Source organism: Equus quagga, chromosome 1, assembly GCF_021613505.1.
Source record: "Equus quagga isolate Etosha38 chromosome 1, UCLA_HA_Equagga_1.0, whole genome shotgun sequence".
Taxonomy (NCBI): Eukaryota; Metazoa; Chordata; class Mammalia; order Perissodactyla; family Equidae; genus Equus; species Equus quagga.
In genome coordinates, this window is record NC_060267.1 from 6,265,769 (window position 1) to 6,288,969 (window position 23,201).

Consider the following 23,201-nt stretch of genomic DNA (forward strand, 5'->3'; position numbering starts at 1 on the left):
GAGTCTGAGTAACATTTTAACTTTATTTTCAGGAGTGGCCCAATAAGGATGCAGTTGTCAACATTACAGATGTAATCAAGCGTCTACCAGGGTACCTTAAAGAACATTTATAAATACACAAACACACACCCCCCCAGTATGAGAAATGATTTAAAAAATTAGATCTTAGCTCAAAAAGATAATTAACAATCAACCTTTATTGTTCATTAAAAATGAACTTTCTAAAATATTAGTAAATCTCATTTTTAGCTCTGTTTTGAAGTTTTGATACCAGTGAAGTAACATTTTCCTTCTCTGAATCTTTTCTTGTAAAATTACAGTTTTCTCTTTTTCTAAAATAGCAGGAAGTTCCTTCCAGCTCTTAATAAAGATAAAGGGTGCGTCCATGGACTTGAGTAACTGCAGAGGAGCACTGTGGTGAACGGAGGTGTTTCCACAGCTGCCCGCTGTCATGACGTCCTCCACCACGGGCACGGAGCCATAGGAGCACGCCTCATAGATTCTGTAACACTCCGTGTTCACCCCCGCTGGGCACAGCGTGAGGTCACTCTGCAGCAGGGCATCCTGATAGCTCTTAAGGCTTTCGTTTGTTTCCTGAGGTTGCCACCTAGGAAACCGGAAAAACAACCGTACTGTTCACTTTACCAGGCACATCTTCTGTGAAAGGAAAGGTTTTCTCCTTTAATGTTGTTACAGGAAATGGCAAACACATTACAGAGATGACAGGCAGAGGAGATAAGTAAAATCTCGCCCAAGTAGATTTCTTGAAAATATTTAAGAATTTGAAGAGCTTACAGCTGTAAAATTTATCCCATAAACTACATATAAAATTCTACCATAAAATTTCTGAATGAGTGCTACTTCAGCCAATGTTTCCTGTGTGCCAGGTCTCCTTTCTCTGCCTCACCCTCCGAATCCCTGCCCTCAGGGAGCTTAAGTTCCAGTGCTAGCGGGGAGATGGGCAATGACCAGGCCAAGCCAGGACATTAGTGAGGTGTAACTGCTGTGAGAAAAACACAGCAGAGAAGTGAGGAGGGAGTTTCTGAGGCTGCAGTTTTAAACAGGTGATAGGGACTGTCTCAGTGCAGGCAATCTGAGCCCAGGGCCGGAGCGGAGGGAGCAGAGCACGCAGAGACCTGGGGGGAACAGAGTGCAGAGCAACACAGATGCTGAGGCACGCTCAAGGAACAGCAAGGACACCAGGGGGCGAAGCGGCGGGACTGAGGGGGACAGGTGCAGAAGAAAAAGTCAGAGCATCTCACCAGGCAGGGTTTTGATCAGAGGAGTGGCTGACCTGACCTATGTTTTATCAGAATAAATCTGGCCGTTGTGTTGAGAATTGACTGTACAGGGACAAAGACAGAAGCTTACAAACCAGTCAGAGAGCTAGACATGCTCTCCGAATTGGTTCTATTTTCTTAGTGATAAAAGCAATAGGGTCATAAGGTCAGAGCAGTTGGGAGCAGAGAAGAAGGCGTGAACAGTCTTCGAGGAGAGTGGGAGAATACACGGACAACGACATGTGTGACAGCTGGCCACTAGAGGGTCAAGGTCAGGTATTTAAAGCAAGATCAAGTGGCATCTTTCTCTAAGTGTGTTTGGATGCAGGTATGAGCAGGTAAGAGAGCTGGATTCACTCAGAGTTGGGCTTTGCTAGATTAGGGACCTAGCGAGCTGAATGCATATGCACTCATGGGTGACCATGAAATTTAATGGGGTAAAGAAGAAAGTAAAGAGGAGATGAGTGAGGGACAATGACAAGGTAGTAGGAACAATGGAGTGCAGGTCCCAGCTATGCTGCTGGAGTCAGATTATTACAGGAAATGAGCTGGAATGACAGGAGGTGGTGGCTACAGAGAGAGAAGCTGGAACTTGAGATCATGGAGATGATGCAATGTGTGTAATGACAAGGTCTAGGGAATGACCATGATAGCGAATCACCGAGGTCAAGCGGACCCAGATCACTGGAGGGTAGGAGGTAAAGGAACTGCAAGACCAAGGTGATGGAAGGACCGTCCACGCAGATTTGGGAATCAGCAAGAATTAGGCTGGAGTAATGTCAGAGACAGACAGTGTGCCAGGAATGAAGCTCTTCAAAGAATTAAGGGTATTAGCCCAAGGGTCAGTAAATGACTTCAAAGAGGGTGTGCTGGCATGAGATGCAAACTGGGAGGTTTTAGGGAGGGAAAGGGAGAAGGGTCTGGAAGCAGCAATGAGAAGCAAGGAGGACACCTACTCCACCTCCTGGCTCAATGGTACGAGAGGAATTACAAGAATAATTCTATTGCCACACTAAACTCTGCTGTTCTCCACTGCCCTCACTCATTCCACTCCAGGTGCACCGGTCCTCGCTGTCCCTCCACCATGGTGACTGCGCTCCTGCCTCAGGCCCTTTATGTTGCTCCCCTCTGCCTGGACCATTCTGCTCTCAGACAGACGGGGCTCTCCCGCGCCTTCCTCAGGCCTGCGTGTAAACGTAACCTTCTTACTAGCGTTTTCCTTGGCCATTCGAAATCAGCAAATGCTCCACTCCTGATCCCTGGTCCTCTCCACATCCCTCCACTGCTCAATTTTTTTACATGGCATTTATCATCTTCTGACACACAATATATTTCACGGGTCTGTCTCCTCCAACAAGCGTTTAAGTTCTAAGAGGGCATGGACTTCTGATTGTTGTGTTCATTGCTGCATCCCTCATGGCTAAAATGCTTTCTGGCATATAGCAGTTGCTTGACAAATGTTTGTTGACTGAATAGATATAATATGGTTATGCTAACAATAGAGTTAGAAGTTATGCCTTTTAGAAGAAAGTATCTGCTCCAATTAACTCATTTTTAGATACAGAAGGAGATTTTTTAGGCATTACCTTTCTGATAACTGTTGTATACACACGAAACTCCATTTGCTTATGTACAAACAAAATGAGTGCTTCCAAAAGTTCTTCCTTCACCCCATAAACACATGTCATATGATTACCATGTAAAAGATGGAAGGTAACCCTATTAAATCCATCCATCCATCCATCCATCCATCCATCCATCCACCCTCTCCGCACTTATCCTAGGCCTACTTTGTGCAAGGTCCCATGTTAGATCTGGGGATTCAAAGATGAAGATGACGCGGCTCCCACCCTCAGGGTGGTGTCAGGTTCCTGCAGGGGTGAGGAGCACTGCAGGCCAGTCTTGGGACACTGATCTGGTCTGCTGAACATCTCAGGGATGAACCTGACACCTCATGGGCATTCATGATCTTGTGTGTGACAAGTCTGGCTAGCAAACATTATTGAGGAAACCCAAACAATCGATACTGGCTTATGACAGCACTAGTGTTCCTCTGCAAGATGGACTCTAGCTATAGGAGAGTCTCCCTATTTTAAATGTATATGACTCAGTCTCTTCACAGCTTTAATTACCAATATATCTCCTGGGGAAAGACTGGTATTAATGGAGTTAATTAACAATGTCTCTTTGGAAACCTTTAATACGTAAAGCAACTCTCAGGTGGAAAAAAAAAATGGATGAATCAAGTAAACATAAAACTTACTGTTCTCTTGCTGAAACCCAACAAAGCTTATCATTCCCATCTTGTTTCAAAATGTTCATTAGTGCTTGTCTGGATGAATTTTCATAAACAGTTCCTAAGAAATTACATAAGTAGGGCCTTTCATTGTGCAGCATTGACCAACTTGCCTCCACCACAGGGAAGTTCCTGTAACTATAAAAATAAGTATACATGAGTTAAACATGTACGACAACAGGATGGGCAAAATTCCCATAACCCAACATCTTAGGGAGCATGATGATGTTGGAGAAGCAGTTTAAATACGATTTTCTAAACCCCAAACTGTAATTTTCCGTTCTTACTTTGGAAAAGTCCCCGAATCTACTGACTTGTAAAAAAGATTCTCACATTGACATCTTCTACAAAACTGCCATAGAGATTACGTGCCTAACGTGCTTTGTTTTTTTATATTCTTCAACTTTCATCACACACTTGTTGTTCTAAAGTCAGGCTGAATTCAAGACCTTCAAAGTACAAGTAATCCTGTACATTCACAATGATCATGACTGAATGAATGTTTTAGACAGGTGATGGAAAGATTACAGAATACACACTGCTACAGCAAAGAGCTCCAGTTCCAAAGACACTCATGTAGATTTTTAAACAACCTTGTGTGCCATACAGGAGAGGCCTGTTGCAACCAGCTCATTCTTATGGGTATTTGGAAATAGCAAGGATCAAACTGTGCGCCTGAAACACACCCATAAGAGCAAAGCTTTACATAACGTTAGTCCAAAACAGGGTTTCTCAACCTCAGCATTACTGCCACTTTGGGCAAGATGACTCTGTGGTGGGAGTGGTCCTCTCCATTGTAGGACACTGAGCAGCAGCCCTGGCCGCTACCCACCAGCTGCCAGTGTCACCTCCTCCCGCCACTTCTAACAACCGAAAATATCTCCAGACATTGCCAAATGTCTCCTGGAGGGCAAACTGCCCTGGTTGAGAACCAGTGATCTATACGAAACATATTGGCCTCGTCCAAGGATACCAGAGTTACAAAGAGTATCCATCCACTCCTGTGTGAATAAGTTACACAGTGTGACTGTGAAAAAGCAATTCTCTTGTTTCAAAACAGTTTACAAATATAGGCTCCACTCAAGAGATAGGTTTTTCACACTGTCTGGTTTTTTTGAGGAAGATTGTCCCTGAGCTAACATCAGTGGCCAACTTCCTCTACTTTAGATGTGGGATGCCTGCCACGGCATGGCTTGATAAACGGTGTGTAGGTCTGTGCCTAGGATCTGAACGGGCGGACCCCAGGCCGTGGAAGCAGAGCAGGCAAACTTAACAGCTATGCCGGAGCGGGCCCCTTCACAGTGTCTTAAACCTGTCTATACCTAACATAAACCTTTTTGTCTGCCCCTGTCCCAAGCCTACTGAGTTAGAACATTGTAGTGACAGCCAGGGAATCTGTCTTATTAATGCGCTTCTCTGGTGATACCTGTGTAGCCAACTGGGCAGCAGCCTAAGGTGAGATCACGCAACCAGTGATGCGATAATGAACAATGAGTATCGGATTCACACATCCTGTTAGTGATATTTGTCATAATCCATCCACTGACAGCCTACTCTGAGCGGGCTGTCTGAGGGTCTTCAGATTGAGCAGTGGACGAAAGAGACAGGCATCCCCACGTCAGGAGCTTACGTGCTGGTGGCAGCTTATCTTAAAGTCAACTCATTCTTAATTAAAAACCTTGTATTAACAGGAAGATAAAAAATAAGTTTTCTATTTTATAGAAAGACTTTATAGATGTGATATATTGAGAAACTTTAGCTATTATTTTAACCCCTCTTTTTATAGAAGAGATTCGTACAAATTCAACCAACCTTAGTGGCAGTCCTGAGCACAGTATCACGCTCCTAAAACCAAATGGACAGTGTGCTCCTGACTGAATATTGTAGCCGCCCCTGACACAGGAAGGGTTAATAATCACTGGAAAAAGCTTGCCAACAAACTGTGACCTGGAGGTGAGAAGGCTGGTTAGCCAATGACGGGTAAGACCTCCGGGGGAGGCAACCTAAGACAGGCGGCAGCCGCCCGGGGGCACAGATGGAGAAACGATATCGATATCGGGAGCAGGAGGGGCCGTTGCCTAAGAGACCTTGCCTGCTCCGAGATAAAAATACACGAGCACAGCAATAACATGATAATATCAAAACAGACGCGGAGGGAGGGCTCCTTGAGAAATCACTAAGAATTCTTGGCATTCGCTAATTATTTCATCCAGAACACCTGTGTATGTTTAACAGATGTAAGTTATGTATACATTGAAACGCTGGTCATAATAAACTCACAGTGGCCATTAGCCCTCTCCGCATCTATCCTGATGTGTACATTGGATTGTGACACTGACAAATATTGCCTCGAGGGGAGGGGTTTTTCTTTGTTCGTTTTACTAGAAATTATATTGATTCTGTAATTGTGTTAAGAAGGTCTGTCTGCCATTCTCTGCAAAACATCTCTTTAGGGAACTTCTAATAAACCTGAATATGCTTTGGCGTTTTAAAACAGAAAAAAGTTACTCATTTGCTCTCCTCATAAAAGGAGACAATACTCTAACCACGTCATTATTATTATTGAAGCCTGAGGTGAAACCCTATTTTTGCTCATGGAGAAGATTGTGCCTAGCCTGAGTGATCTCAGAAGAGCTACGTTTATTACAAATTTAAAACACAACCTTCCTGATTCAGAAATTCTGGTCTTAGAGTCTAGATATGTGTAATAATATTTTGTACTTACGTCGCTACTCCTAAAGGCCATTGAAAAACGTCCACGTCATTAACCCAGGGGCTGTCATACACCAGGAAGAGCAGCTCCACGGAGCCTCCGTTCCTCCTGAGGAAGCGGCTTATCCACTCATTACTGCACTGCTCGCTTCCGAGCAAAACAACTGCCAGGTGCTGGAGTTGTTGAGTTTGCACTAAATTTTGTGCATAAAGTAGCCACTGGGTGGCATAAAAGACTTTCGCTTTTTCTCTTCCATTTAAAATGAGGACCACATTATTCACATCAACAGAGAAGTACCCTGGGACTACACCTGGACCAGTGATGAAGCTGTTCGAAACAAAACAGAAACAAGAGACAAACAAAAACACAACAAAAGGATATTTGGTACCAGAAGTTTTGAGTAATTTTATATAAAATCTACAATGAGATTTAACCCATATTCTTTCTAGAAACATAATGTCTATAATACAAATGGTTTTTGAACAAGTTTGGATGATGGGGCCTGGCTGTAGATTAATGGCAAGCTTTGGCTGTGGACAGCTCACTAGACATGTGGTAGCTTTTTTTGTTTATTGTTTCTTAACCACATTTAAAATAAGCACTGGCTAGAATCTGAGCTGTGGAGCAAAGAAATACAGTGGAACACTGTGAAACTCTGCGCAGTTCAGTCCGGGAAGGTGTTTAAGTCAGTAGTTCCCACCCCTTTTACGGTTCTTCAACTGAATGAAGTGTCTGAATCAATGGATGAGAAAGTGTTGATGAATGGAGAAATGGAGGATGGCGTTATAAACCTTCACGAAGGTTAAATCTCAAAAATACAATGTTACGGAAAAAAGCAAGCTGCAGAACACTCATAAAATATGATGATTATTTGTAAATTTGAAAGTATATACAGAAAAAACTACTTATGCTTATTTACCTACTATAAGCATAAACATAAAAATTAGAATGGGAGGATACACACCAAATTCATTACCGTGGTTGTCTCTGAGGACGAAGGAAGAGCAAAGGACTAGGAACAGTACAAAGAGAGCTTCACTTTTACTGGAAATATTTAATGCTTTTAAGAGGAGAGTTAAATATCTAAAGCAAATGACACAGAGCTGGAATTTGTTCGTTCTGGGTGGTGGGTAAATGGGAATTTGTTCTTCACTGTATTTAAAAAAATTGTCATAAAAGGAATACACGTTTCATAATCACATTTTCATATCGTGTGCTTAGACCAATACCATTGAAATATTTTAAATAGTATGTATTAAATATAAAAACATACCACTTAACCTATCTTGAAATTAGTCACAATGCTCCTGGGTTCTTTACAACCTACTCAACCATTTCTCTATAACCTGCTAGAATCTTTTAATCTTTAGTACAAATATGCTGAAATCCTGCTTTTATTGCTTATTATTGTTGGGGATAAAAACTGGTATTTGTAAAATGCCTTTTATATACTTGATACATAGGCATTTTGCATGGGTTACTATTTAACCCCACGACAACTCTGCTGAGCTCATTAGCCCCGATCTTGGATTTGGGAAATCAGGCTTACATTGCACAACCTGGAAAGGCAACACTAAGTTGTGAATCAAGATGTGTTTAACTTCAGAGCTTAAGCTGTTCCCAGGATACTATGGTTAATGAAGACTAGAGTTAGCAGATACTAGGTAAAACACAAAACCTAAATATGTATTTTGTTTGTGTGTATATGCACTGTGTGAATCCTGGACATTACTCTACAACGATGATAACCTACAGGAGTCAGAGCCGTGTCTGAGCTTGCCCTGCACGGACCCAGCCCTGGAGGGGGGCAAGGATGCAGTGACTAGTTAGCATTTAAGAGAATCTGCAGAATCTGAGGGCCCAGAAAACACTTTGGGGATGATGATGGTAGTTCTGATAGGTTCACAGCGTTTGTTAGTGGCAGGATGTGAACGCTGATCTCACCTTTAGAATTACCTGCTAGTCCTTCTTTCCCAGCCTAGAGCAATTGTATGACGGAAGAAAAGGAAACTGTGAGAGAGGCTACATGACTTGGATAAGCCGACAGACACCAGGTCGGCAGTGGCAGAGATGGGACTCAAATGCAGTTATTTGACTTTAAGACCATAGATACCATGTGTCCAAACTATTTCAGAGTGCCATACAAACTTTTGCGTTATTTTCTTTAAAGACATAAAACATTTTACTAAGGATAACACTGACAATTATGTAATAATGTTTCATTTCAATTTCTAAATAGATAAGACAGGAATGTGCCTAAAAACGTGTTTATCCAGATAATTTACAACAAGAGCATCTATTAATAGCAGGAGTCTTTAACTGTGCCCTGGGAGATCCAGCTTTACCTATTATTGCTTAGCTTTGATATAATTGTTTTAAAGTATTATTTATATGATATGACTCTGAGGCATAAAGCATTTTTCAAATGATAAATATCTATTCATTGCTTTATATAAGCATATGCTAGATAATAAGCACCTGTGCAGTGTTTTATAGTTCAATCAACACTAGGATGAAAGTATACATTAGACACACTATTAAGTGAGACAGGAGAACTGCTAAGGTAGTTTAAATGAGAGGGGAGTCAGGAGAGGGGCAGAGGCTGAAATGTATTCCAGGAAACGTAAGTAATATGAACAGAGGCAGGTAAGCTTGTGATTCAAGGGTGTACACGGCGAATGAGATTACATACGGGCAGCGGAACTAATTTAGCTGGAGAGAAACAGTGGGTTACAAGGCGAAAAGGTGGTAATGGTTGAAAAGCACGTAACACAGTATTGGTCACAGAGCTCCCACTCAATAAATGTTCGCCATTAGTCTGAAAAAGCAGGAAACGATATTCTATCTGTACTATAATTTTTAATTATATAACAATGCACACAGAAAAAAGACTGGAAGTAGACACAATAAAATGCTAACTGTATAACCCTTGTTTTTGGAATTATGGGCAAAGTGGAATTTTGAGTGATTAAAAACTTACCTTTTTTGAATTTTTCAGGTTATTATAATAACCACTTATTAGATTTTTTATTATAAATTTATATTAAAGAAAAAATATTATTTTAAAAATAAATGAACTTGTAAAATCTGAATACTGAATATTTTAAATAAATTAAAAATTTTAAGCCAATGAGAAATAGGTTAAGATGGAAGAAGACATTTTATAATTTAGTCAGAAAAGTTAAACTGTATTTTTCTATCTTATGAAAATCTCAGAAGAGTGTCTTGGGCCTTTTTATTGCGAAGGCCCCGATAACTAGAAATATGTTATATTTGTAGAGGAGGAAATCAACAGATGAAGCTTTGCACAGTAATAACTTAGTTGAACACTGCAAAACTTTTGTTCATGTGCCATTAATTTGGGAGCTATGATAAGTGTTTTAATACTCATTTTTAGTTACTGTATTAATGTCTCTTTCCTATGAAAGGAATATTTCTAATTTTATTGATCCACACGAATGAACAAAATGCATTCAGGGCCCGTCTGACCCATCTTGGGACCCCCAGTGACCCCTGGGCAGAGCGCTCTTATATTCCAGCAGCAGCATGTGGCCCTCACTCTCTGACTCATGGGCTGTTCAGCCCTCAAGGCCATGTTTAGGTAACGGTGAAGGCCACAGGGTCAGCGCTGTGGAGCTAAGGAATGGATCAGAGGTTCCCAAACTTTCCTGGTTCCCAGAACCTTCAGTGTTTCAGTAATTTTTTCACAGTGTCTTCCAAGCCAAAATAAATGAGTAATGGTTCAGTTTTTTAAGTTGTTAGGTCCAAACAACTTGGTAAGTATTTATGTCCTAGCAGCTTAGAAGCCACTTAAGAAAATAATATGTACACACTGAAAGAACAAATAATATTCCTATTTCATTCTTAACTAATCACAAATACTTAACAATGGGATGTGTGCACCTGTTGAACACTACACAAGCCCTCAAAGCCTGGAATCAGAGTGGACACTGCCGCTGCCACTGCCAGTCCCACTTTGATTTCTGCATGGTAGTTGGATTTTATCATAGCAAGTATGGAAACCCGGTTTCACAAAGATACGGCATCAGTGAAATGAACGCAAGGTGAGCTAACATCGAAACAGTGAGCCACCTCGAGCTAGCAGTTTGCATGGTGTCTGACAGATGGGAGGTATAACTGTGTTTCCCACAAATATTTAAACTATTTTGTGGTGCCCCAGGGTGCCTCGGTACACAGTCTGGGAAGCATAGATCAAGGTAAAGAAACTTTAGGGGTAAAAAAAAAAATCCCATGAGATGCAGATAGTTGTGTGTGGGTGTTGGTAGGTGTTAGGCAACTGCAGTGGGTTGAGATGTGAATGAGAAGTAAGGAAGTGGTGACAGTGAGTATGGACAGCTCTTCTGAAAGTCTGGATGAGAAGGTGAGAAAGCAATGAGCGAAAGTTGAAGAGGAAGGAGAGCAGGGAAGTAACTGATGGTGTGAGGTCCTGGATGGGGCCCAGGGAGGCACAGGTGGAGGGAGCTAACCTTGAAGCAGGGAAATCCCCTCATTGTTTGAGAGCTGAGGAAAGACGTAAGGTTAGGGGAGGGATCAGACAGAGGTCACGGAGGTCAACGTTAGAGGGGCTAGTTGAGGCAGATAATTATGGATATCCTCAATTTTCTTGAGGAAACAGGAGGCAAGCCTGTCTGCTGAGAAAGAGGGGGCCAGGGAGGTGCCATGTGGCGGGCGACACAAGAGCAGACAAACCTGCTCCCATTCCTGTATCTCCTGTCTTGATCCCACACTAGCTATCCAGTCATGCAGGCTAGAAACCAGGGAATTATCACATTTGTTTCTTGCTGTCATCCTTACATCTAATGATCTTTAAATTCTGACTTTTGCCCCAAAATATTTCTCAAATTCCTGGCTCTGATCCCACTACCACTTCCCTATTTCATCCCTTAATTATCTCTCTGCTGGATACTTACAGTCTCCTAACTGGTCTGCCTGCATCCAGTTGTCACCTTCCAATCATTTTTCCACTTAGCTACTAGAGAAATCTACACAAAAACATACATGACAATACCACCATCTTGCTTAATCATCCTCAATTGCTTTCCGCCAAGAATGAAGTCCAAGAGCCTTAGCGTGGCACACACAAGGTCCACCATGATCTGCCATGCCCTGCAATCCCAGTCTCAGCTCCGACCCCATCTTCAAGCCCTAGGGATTCCGAATGGTTTGCAATTCCATGCACAAACCAAGCTGTTTATCAGTTCTTGCCTCTGATGTCACCTCTGCTGGGAATATAAGCTCTTCTCTTACTGCCTTGCTAATTCCTATCAATCTTTTAAGACTCAGCTCAGCTATCACATCCTCTAGCAAACCTTTCTTGCCGGGCCCCAAACCACCTCCAACTCTACTCAGAAAGGGTTAGCTGCCTTTCCCCTGTATTCCCTGTCAACTGACATGATAGAGTCTGTACTTCCTTGTCATTATGCTTTATACAGCGTATGAAAATTGTTTGTGTGCTGGTCTCAACTGCTAGTCTGTGAACTCCCTGAGAATAGGGAAAAGCATTTTATTGACTGAAATCCAGAGCCTAGTATGAACTAACTTGTAGGCACTCAGTGAATGGTGAATGAGTAAGCAGTAATTCTCTTTAAGGGACTTATTGCTCTACCAATTTATTTAAGTTCTCCTACCACATTTAAAATATGAATCAAGCAACAAAAGTTCAATTTAATAATAACTTTCCAGCTGTACATTTACTATATACAGTAGGGCTTATGTGTGAGATAATATAGTATATTTATGTATGATGAGAGGTATATTTTAGTTTCCTAGAGTTATTAGTCAAGAATCAATCATAAAATTCCATTAACTGAAGAAGTAACATATTTAAGGAGCTCATATACAGAATTTTAAAACAGTGATTTGCTCTTCTAGATTTCTTAGCATATGTTTAATTGTCAGAACTTATAATTTTCAATATTTATTCTTTTTCTGTTTGACTCAGCTAAAAATTTTCCTCCCAGTAAGTACTTTTAATACTTGGAAAGTCCGGAGAAATCATTCAAATATTGAGTTCTAAGCTGAGTGTGAACAGAATATATTTTTTACAATCCAACATAATTATTGTTTCTTTTTTTCTAAATTCAACTAGTACTATTAAATAAACACTATATTGACACCATTGTTAAATTATGTGATAATTATAGATAAGATTACTAATTTGCTACCTAAGAATCTGGCAAATACCTTGGTAAAGAATATGGGCACAAGTCCACATGGCTCTCAGTCATTGAATTCTAGATCACTTTTGGTTAATAAACAGTTTCAAATCATTCAGTTTTTCTTTTTCTTTTTGAGAAAGATTAGCCCTGAGCTAACTACTGCCAGTCCTCCTCTTTTTTTGCTGAGGAAGCCTGGCCCTGAGCTAACATCCGTGCCTATCTTTCTCTGCTTTATATGCAGGACGCCTACCAAGCATGGCTTGCCAAGCGGTGCCATGTCTGTACCCAGGATCTGAACCGGCGAACCCCAGGGCCACTGAAGCGGAATGTGCAAACTTAACCTCTGCGCCACCAGGCCAGCCCCCAAACCATTCAGTTTTATAAAATAGGTATACTGAACTCATAAGTGGCCCTTCCCTTTGAATAGGTGCTGCAAGTCACCCGCTGTGTGGTCAGCGTTACTGCCATGACCGCACACCTTCCGCATTCAGTGTTTATGATGGAACCCTCCCACTCTATACCAGGCTGGAGTGGGAGAAGGAGCATTATGAAAAATTAACTATACTGTTGTTGTTTATCAATGAAAATTTGAGACCTGTGCTGATCTGTGGTCCAGTATTTGACTTAAATGTGGGGTCAGTAACTATCAATATTGTCTCTAACGGCTCTCACTCCCTGTGAGGAGGAGTGAGCTAACTTCTTATAATAGTCACACCTGGAAATTCTAAAAACAGGATGAGACAGATTTTTCATAAGCAGCAGATGATGACTGAAAATACCATAATTGAACTTTGATAACAATGAAGTAATGAGCACTTGGCTTTTGTTTTATCCAGTGGGTAGACATTTATGTATCTTATGACCACGCCTGCACACGGACACTGCAGGACTAGGAGGCAGTCTTTCGGGATGAGCAAAGGCCACGATCAGCAAAAGTAAGATTGCTCCTAGGAAATTAAAAATAAAGTTGCCCAATGAAATAGAACTATAAATCAACACAGGATGGATGTGAGTAGAGACAAAGTTCCTTCAAGAGACAGAACGGGTCCCATGCTAGCTTGTAACCTAATCGAACACATTAATACGAAGAATGTATCAACAGTGTTTGTGGGGAGGTAGAGGATGGAGAGAGAAGAGACAATAATGGAAGCAGAGAAAAAGGAGAAGCGAAAGGTAGGGTGATGGGGCAGTACTGAATTAAGTAACAGTAAAAATAATACAATAATAACAAGACTTCTCTAATGATTACTATGTGTCAGACGCTGTTTTCAGCACTATACATCTATTAATGCATTTAATCTTCAAAACAATCCTGTGAAATAGAAACTATTATTTGCCTTATTTTTTTTTTTGAAAGATTTTATTTTTTTTCCTTTTTCTCCCCAAAGCCCCCTGGTACATAGTTGTATGTTCTTCGTTGTGGGTCCTTCTAGTTGTGGCATGTGGGATGCTTCCTCAGCATGGTTTGATGAGCAGTGCCATGTCCGCGCCCAGGATTCGAACCAACGAAACACTGGGCCGCCTGCAGCGGAGCGCGCGAGCTTAACCACTCGGCCACAGGGCCAGCCCCCTATTTGCTTTATTTTTAATTGAAGGAAATCCAAGCACAGAGAGGTCAAGAACCTTGTCCAACTTCAGACAGCTAAAAAAGAGGTAAAGCTAGAATTTGAACTCTGATATTCTGGCTTGAGTCTATGCTCTTAGCAACTCAGTCATACTACTACACTGCCCAGAGGTGACAGGGCTTCATCAGGCTGACTCAGAAGTTCAGTCTGTCCCACATATACTCAGATCCTGAGCACAGACTATGTATGTTACTGATTCAGGGGTGAACAAGGAGTCATTTCTTCCCTTCTGAAACACAGAGTTGGAAGTACTACATATAATTAAATCCTATATTGTGATTTCATATTTAATCAAACCACCCTCAAAATTTGGGTATCATTGTAGCCTGACTACACATGCTGGTCAAGCCAACACAAGCACGAGGCCTGGCGGACAGCTCTAGTTCTCCTCCCAGTTATTACTTGGTATTCTGGATTACAGTCTTTGGACCTATGAGTTGGTAAGAATCACCATTCATGAGCTCGATCAACCCTGGAACACTGATGATATCCTTTCTACTTCTGCCTCAGAATTGCTGTGAGCCGAAAACTAAATGATATAAGCCCTTTGTAAACTTGAAGCTTTATTTAAACAGAATGTATCTACATACACTTACAAGTATCCTGATGGTACTTAGTGACTCTTTCAGTATCTGCAAGATGAGTCATTTCTTCGGATTCACTTTTGGTCAAATAAGGATGAATGTGTTGAAACATTTCAGTTACTACCCATGTAGCCTGGTACAACTCAAAATTTGCAATTCCATAAAAGTTCCTTAATTTTGGATACATAAATTATGTATGCTACTTTTTATGAACCTAAAACTTTAATTTGTTGTTGTTAGTGCTGTGGAGTGGATTTTGACCTTAGTGACCCTGTCGACAGCAGAGCGGAACCCTGCCTGGTCTTTTTGCGCCATCCTCTCCCCTGCTGGCGCTGTATCAAATGCTCCGCTGCTATTCACAGGGTTTTCATGGCTAATTTTTTCGGAAGTGGGTGGCCAGGTCCTTCTTCCCAGTCTGCCTAGTCTGGAAGCTCCACTGAAACCTGTCCACCATGGGTGGCCCTGCTGGTATGTGAAATCTCCATGGCAGAGCTTTCAGCATCACAGCAACATGCAGCCACCACAGTAATGACAATGACACAGGGGTGGTGTGGTTCCCTGACAGGGAAACGAACCTGGGCCGTGGTGGTGAGAGTACATCTTAACCACTAGACCACCAGGGCTGGCTAAAACTTTAACGAGCTGTGTAAAAAATATGCTACAATAGTGAACTTCCTTGCATATACAGTTCTCTTAAATCCTAAGAGGAAATAGCATTGCTATTTGATCATAACATAAAATCTCAGGTAAAAATTTCAGAAAGGAACAGTAAATTAGGTCATCTTTTTGGAGTTAATGCTGTTTGCTGAAATCCTTTGCTATCATTATAGTATCACTGTATGCTAACTTCTCTATGAACTTTTAAGAATTTTTCTGAAAATTCTGTATTGTGGGTATAACAATTAGACTAATATCCATAACACATGTTTACTTTTCAAATAGCAAATATTAGATCTATATGCACAATGCACATTTACTTTCAAACACCCAAAACCAACTCTTGTAAGTTCAGGACTATGTACGGACTCTGAAATGGGATTAGATTAATAGGAACCTGGAGATGAAAGGAAAAATAATCATTACCAATGATAATTTACAAACCTGTTTAATTTTCAAGAATGATTACTTTGAAAAGACACATGCAGTAAACTTGCTTTCCAAGTAAAAGTAAATACGGAATTAGAGGAGCAGTACAAATTCACATAAAATTGAGACAAACCATAGCTTTTGCTCTTGATTTCTGTGGGAAATTAATGGAATCCTAATAGAAACCAGAATCTTTGGTTCACATATCTTTCCCCTAATAATACAATTGTCACAAGAAATAAGCATTTTAAAATAATTATTTTTATTTTTTATTTCAGTAAGAAAGCAAAATCTAATAAATAGCATTCTTCCATATGATGAAATTATCATAATTTTTCTAAATAAAATGATCTTACTTCTATTTAAAAATCTTCAGAAAATATGCAGTCAGAGATAAAAGTTTTATAAAAATAAGAGCACAAAAAAGTCTTAATACATTGGTTTTATTGAATCTAAAAAAAAAGATTTCTGAGTATTGCAGTAAATTTGTAATCTATCCTATCAAATCATGATAGAACTCGTATATGAGATGTTTTAATTAAAATTTTGAAACTCATAGCAATAGCTTTGCTACCACCTGAATATCATAAACCTATGTGAACCGGACTATGACATGAAAGAGAAAAACAAAAACATTTTTACATTTACATTTTATTTTTTCAAGATATGGAAGGTTAAATGCTTATCAATAATCAAAAGTTACAAAATTTGGAGCATGAAGTTTTTAAATAGTCAGAAATGTTTTGATCAAAATGAAGTACACATGATTCCAAAAAAGTAGCCTTTTGCAACATCCAATTTCATAAGAGAACATTCAACGTAAGCTTTAACTATGAATATATATTCAAGAGATTATTTCTCCCGTCTTCACAGCAAGTTGAAGTGGAAATATTTTCTGTAAAGATATTCTCCACTTATTTTTCTTCTAGTACTTATATAAAACATTGTACAGCAACACATCAAAGGTTAATGGCGCACAGTGAGTACCTGTAATGCGTTCTTCCCACAATGGTGTTTCCTTCTCTCCACTGAGCAGTCACATCAGCAGGATCAAGAGAGCCTTCAAAAATATGCTCCCAGAGATACAAACCTGGTAAGTAAAAACACAAAAACAAAACCAAACACATTTACGTCTGGTTTCCTCTGGTGTGTGAGACAAGTTTTTGTTGTGCTCTTTTCTATCATTTGGCTGGGAAACCAGGTGTGATCTCTCTCGGTCCCTCAGCACAGTGCTACCAGCCATAGCTCAAAATCATCAGTGTGGCAGCGAATGCATGAGAGACGGAACTCAGTTTGTCAGTGTAAATGTGGCAAAATGTGGGTTATATTAAAGTCAATAATCTCTTACTCTAAATTTGAGAAACTCCTAGTTATCACTGGCCCTTTACTGCCTATTTTATCCTGAAATGTGTTATATCACAATGTAAGTGACTATGTTTATAACTGTTTCTACCTTGTAACAAACTGAGGGGATTCACCATTTTGTGCCAAATACCAGCAGAGGAGCTCATGTTTATACGTCACAGTGACTGTGTCGAGGAGCTCCTATCTCCTCCCTCCTTGAACACACACGGCTCACTGCAGGATGCCCTCTGCAGAAAACTGCCGCTGCCTCTGGTCTCCTTAGGGCAGCCCCTGAGGTTTTATCATGATTTCACCTGAATGAAAGCTCTGAGTAGAGGAGAGCAGTGTCACACGATGAGGTAATTTGAGAGCCCTGTCTGAATTACACTGAAAAATGTGTTTTGTTCTATTCTCATCATACTCTGGTACTAAAGGACACACAAGAAAACCATGTTTAAAGACTCGGCCAATCAGATAAAGCCTCCAAAACGTGAAGAGCTGAATAACGCCTGCCCTGCACCTAAGATGTCTAAAGATGCATTCTCTAGAACCTGTGAATATGGTACCTTACATGGTAAAGAGATTTTGTAAATGTGATTAGGTTAAGGACGCTGAGGTGGGGAGATGATACTGGATTATCTGGGGGTGTGGGGGGAGCCATCTTATCACAAGCATTCTCACAAGAGGGAGGCAGGAGGGTCAGAGTGAGGAAAGGATGTACGAGGATGGAAGCAAGGGTTAGAATGATGAGGGGCCACGAGTCAAGGGATGTGGGTGGCCTCTAGAAGCTGTAAAAGGCAAGCAAACAGATCTCCTCTACAGCCTCAAAAGGAATGCAGGCCTGTGGACACATTTGAGACTCCTGCCTTCGGAAGTGTGAGATAATTAATTTGTGGTGACTATAGTTAATAAAACTGCATTGTATATTTGAAAGTTGCTAAGAGAGATCTTAAAAGTTCTCACCTTGAGAAAAAAAATTGTAACTGTAACTATGTTGTAATTGTAACTGTAACTATGTTAATCACTTCCCAATATATACAAACATCGAATCATTATGTTGTATATCTGAAACTCACATATGTCAATTATACCTTAATTAAAAAAAAAGACAATAGGGGCTGGCCCCGTGGCCGAGTGGTTAAGTTCGCGCTCTCCGCTGCAGGCGGCCCAGTGTTTCGTTGGTTCGAATCCTGGGCGCAGACATGGTACTGCTCATCAAACCACGCTGAGGCGGCGTCCCACATGCCACAACTAGAAGGATCCACAACGAAGAATATACAACTATGTACCGGGGGGCTTTGGGGGAGAAAAAAAAAAGACAATAAATTTGTGTTGTTTTAAGCCACCAAATTTTTGGTAATTGGTTGTGGTAGCACAGGACACTACAGATCATGTAGTTAGTACCTGGAAACGGGGTGGTATGGCAACAAAGACTTAAAAATCTGGAAATGGCCTTGTAATTGGGTAATGGGAGAGGCTGGAAGAACTCCGAGAGGAATGAGATTAAACAGAGCCTAGATTAGATTGCCTTGAACAGATTATAGGTAGAAATAGGGATGTTAATGACTCAGCTAGCGAGAACTCAAGAAAGTTAGCAGCACAGTAGGCAAAACCTGTATAATTTTAGAGAATACCTAAGTCATCATGAGCAGACTGTTGGTAGAAGTACGCAGACTAAAAGCACTCCTGGGAGAGCTCAGAAGAAAAAGAGGAACTTGTTCGAGACTGGAGAAAAGGGGATCTTTGTTAGACAGCAGCAGAAAGCTTAGCTGGATGTGTCCTGCAGTTATGTGGAAAGTAGAACTTGTAAATGATAAACTTTGATATTTGGCTGAAAAGACTTCCAGCCAAACTGTTGAAGCTGTGACCTAGTTTCCTCTTGCTGATTACAGTAAAATGTGAGACGAAAGAGACCAAGAGAAGCACTGTTACACAAAAAGGAACTAGGACTTGATGATTTGGGAAATCCTCAGCCTATTCAGATTGCAAAAGAGGTGAAAAATGAGGAGATTCACTGTCAGGAAAGCATGCTCCAGAGAGAAGGCCAAGGATGGAGCTAGTACCTCAGAAGGATAAAAAGGTCAAAATATTCGGTCACAAAGAGGGCTCTCTGAAGATAGTAGGTGTATAATTTATGAAATTCCTCAGCCATCTCAGCAGTAGCCAGAAATAGAGATGGGTTTACCCAGGAAAGACCTGTGGAGGCGCTCTTGTCTAATGGAATGAATCCTCATGACATGCACAGGAGATCCACAAGGTTCTTGAGAATGTTCTATCAGCAGAAACACTGCCAGCTTGGACTGAAAGAGACAGACGCTGAAATGAAAGAAGCCTGTTGGACTCCCAAAATCCTAACAGCAGGAAAGAGGCTGAATAAGCTACAGAGCTACAAATACATGCTACCCTTCATGAAAAAGGAAGGATGACACCAAGGGCCATCCAAAGGGTCCCAAAGGCCAGAAGCAAAGCTTTGAGCCACTGGTTATTCCCAGGCCTTGAAATTGAATGGAGTTTGCCTGGTTAGATTTCAAAGTTGCTTGGACTGGTGACTCCATTTTCCTTCCATATTCTCTCCTTTTAAATGGGAATGTCTATAACTGGTATTCTACGACTGAGCCTGGGGAACAGGTTGATGAAAGTAGCGTTTGATAAAACTCATGTGGCCACTGTGTGCTTAGTGGATTGAAAAGAGAAAAGTCTGGAAACACGACAACCTGTTAAGATGTAGATTTAATTAAAAACTAGAATGGGGAAGTGGAAATTTAAAGGAAGAAATTAATACTAGGGATTTTATAAAGAAAAAATTGCTAGAAGGTGATTCCTGGAGGCCTGGGTCATCAGCAATCTTCAAGAATGTATATTTGCTCACAAGTGTGAATGAATTTATCAAACACCATGGGCCAGGCATTATTCTCAGTTTACTTTCCTTTCACCTGGTACTTTCTGTCCATATCCCTTACTGTATATAAATCTAACTCATCTTTAAAGGCCAAAAAAAGCCCCTTCTAATTCACTAAATTCTTTCTGACTCTTCTAACCCTCATTGAGGGTCCCATTCTCTAAGAGAGCATAATACATAACTTGAACACTAGACTATCTCATGATACTCAGAGTAAAAATGCTTTTGTGGGCAATCAAGTCTTATCAACTATATACTACACCCCCTTCTTGGACATTCACAATGAACGCTGGCATATTAAAGGCTCTGAGAAGGACCTACAATAAAAAACCTTGTCTAACTTTGTTCAGTTCAATGTTTCCCAAACTTGTTTGGCCATCAAGGGCAGGGGCCATATCTTATATTTGTCTATCAAGTGTCCAATAAATCAACAGATTCATGAAAATTCAGTTGACATAGGCATTTCAATATAACGATGTTTATACAATCCACTTTTTTTATCCACAAATAAAGCTGTGCTCTGCTAAAGACCAACTACAGAATATGTTTATGCACGTGTGTGTGTATTTACACAGGTGTTGTCTAGCAAAAAGGAAAATGAAATATTGAGAAAAAGTGAAAAAATGCATCATGATGCCTTAATTAAAAAATGATGAAATAAACTACGTGTCTTAAAATGAACTGAATTTATTATTACTAAACTGCATTTTATGATGCTTTTTACATGTTTTAGCTCTACACATTAACTTACCAATGGCAGCTTTGCCCCAAATTTGTACACGGAAGTCTGTTTTCCCTTTTGTGGGTTTATTTAATATTTGAAGGCTAGTTTTAAATCTGTGTCGTTGCTCATTTTTTTCATCTACTTCCCAAGGATTCCATTCTTCACTTCGCAAAGTAGACTGATCTGTGTTTTAAAAAGAGTAATAGTGTTTATAAGTAAGGTAGAGCTGCAGTTGTAGATAAATTCAAGCCATTTAAATTGGATGCTAGGGAGTTCTAATTCCATCCTAACTTCACTTTTTCAAAGGGGTAAAGCCACTGAATTTGAACTGGTTAAACACACAATTTAAAAACATTAGAATTTAATTTTCATTAAATCTTCACTCTGAAAGATCTTCGAAATAAAATGTTAACACGAGACATAAAGTTCTCTCTCCCAAACCAACCTTCTCAAATAAGTGGATACCATGTATCAAATTACAAGCTTAACTTTTGCAGTTCTTTATAGCTCGTATATACGTAACCTGTATATAAAAACTTGACTTCAGAATGTAAAGTGTCCAACAGTTTTAGATAGCATTGTGCAAAATTCTGAAAAAAGGGAGAGAGAAGCCTGAGTCCGATCCTGACACAGGTCAAAATACAGGACAGAGGAGCAGCACTAAGAGGCGAAGCGCCCCGGCCTTCCGAAGCCACCGCACGATCAGAGGCTCTTTTTCAATATGGACACCGATGTCCCGAGCCCAGCGGCAATCCCGCAATCTCCGGCATTTTGTGACAAGGTCTTGGATATCTACGACGTATTTTAAGGGGTGGGCGCTCGCCAGCTTTGGGGTGGGGAGTAGAGAGGCGTGTGAGATCCGGGCGAGCACGGAGGCAATGGGACACGCTTCGACCCCGAGCCCGCAGCCGGTTACTGGGAGCCGGGGCAGGAAGCGCGCCCCCGGGGCCTGCGGCCATCCCGACCCGAGCGCGGCCCCGCGTCCTACCTCGGCCGCGCCTCTCCCGCGCCGGGGCCGCCCCCTTCCTGAGCCCCCGCGAAGAAGCGGCCGGCGCTCCGCGGCGACGCCCGAAGAAGACGTGGTAGGCGGCGTAGAGCGAGAAGAGGCCGTACAGGGCGATGAGAAACAAGCAGAGTGGCTTCCGCGGCAGCCGCATCCCACTGAGGCTTCCGGTCAGGTGCCGCCGCCCGCTGGCCCGGCTGGAGGAGAGGCCCCGGCTCAGCGCAGCGGCCCCTGCGGCGTCCGGGCAGGCCCAGGCCGGGCGAGGGCGTCACCGCCGCCAGGCCCCGCCCCCGCTCAGGCCCCGCCCCCGCTCAGGCCCCGCCCCGCTCAGGCCCCGCCCCCGCTCAGGCCCCGCCCCCGCTCAGGCCCCGCCCCCGGCTCCGTCCGAACCTGTCCTATGGCCCCTCCGCCCGGCTCCCGCTCCGCTCAGGCCCCGCCCCTGGTCCCTCCGCCCTGCCCCCGCCCCGCTCAGGTCTCGCCCTCAGCCCCGCCCCAGCCCAGCTCATGCCCCGCCCCCTGCCCCGCCCGACTCTCCCCTGTTGCGCCTCTGCCCCGCCCCAGCCCACCTCAGGTCCCGCTCTCAGCCCCGCCCCAGCCCAGCTCATGTCCCGCCCCCAGCCCCGCCTTCACCCCCGCCTCCCAAGCCTCTCCTACGGTTCCCCCGCCCAGCCTTGCCCAAGGCTAGTTTTAATGATCATTTCCTTGGTTAATAGGTTAACTATCTTTTAATATATTTGTCTTTTTGTTTTCCTCTTCTGTAAATTATTCATATGTTTTGTACAGTTTTTTATTTATTGTTTATCTTTTACTTTTGATTGTAGGTCTTCTTTATTTACTTTATATAGCAATCAGTTGTTATTTATATAGATTGCAAATGTCTTCCAATATTTGGCTGGTCTGTTAATTTTATGCATGTTATATTTTACTGTAAATACATTCTAAATTTCAGTAAAGCTAATTTGTCAATCTTTTCCTTTATAGTTTGATGTGTGTGTGTATGTGCATGTGTGTATTCTTTAAGAAAAACTTTCCTGGATAATCCTGTTGCAATCTTAATTAAAATTGTATTGGGTTTATAGAATAATTTGGGTAGAACTGACATGTTACAATATTGAGTCTTCCCATGTATATGTATTGCAGGTTATCCCAGCAACAATTATTGACAGACCATCCTTTAATGACTGACCTGCAACACCTCTGGCCGACATCAGGCTTTCTTGTTTGTGTGGCTCTGGTTCTGGTTTCTCTGCCTTTCCTCTGTTGTTTACTATACCTGTAACTGTCTCCGTTACTGTAGCCTTATAATTAGTCTTCATATTTGGAAGGGCAAGTGTAACTCATTCTTGTCTTTCCAAAAACTGTCTTGCTATTCTTGTCTCTGCTTTTCCCTGTACATTTTAGAATTAACTTGTCAAGTTTCACTAAAAAATGCACTTGAATTGTAATTGGAATTTATTGCATTTATAGA

General features: G+C 41.6%; 1 protein-coding gene across 1 annotated transcript; it reads right to left on the minus strand.

The window, feature by feature from the left end:
• Positions 1-179: 179 nt before the first annotated feature.
• RXYLT1 (ribitol xylosyltransferase 1) lies at positions 180-22,018 on the minus strand. The gene is made up of 6 exons (XM_046645300.1): positions 21,719-22,018; positions 20,758-20,913; positions 16,751-16,853; positions 6,302-6,616; positions 3,544-3,714; positions 180-607 (listed from the first exon to the last, which is right to left on the minus strand). Exons 1-6 carry the CDS (start codon positions 21,885-21,887, stop codon positions 190-192), a joined length of 1,332 nt encoding a protein of 443 aa, XP_046501256.1. The 5' UTR covers positions 21,888-22,018; the 3' UTR covers positions 180-189.
• Between the last annotated feature and the right edge of the window lie 1,183 nt (positions 22,019-23,201).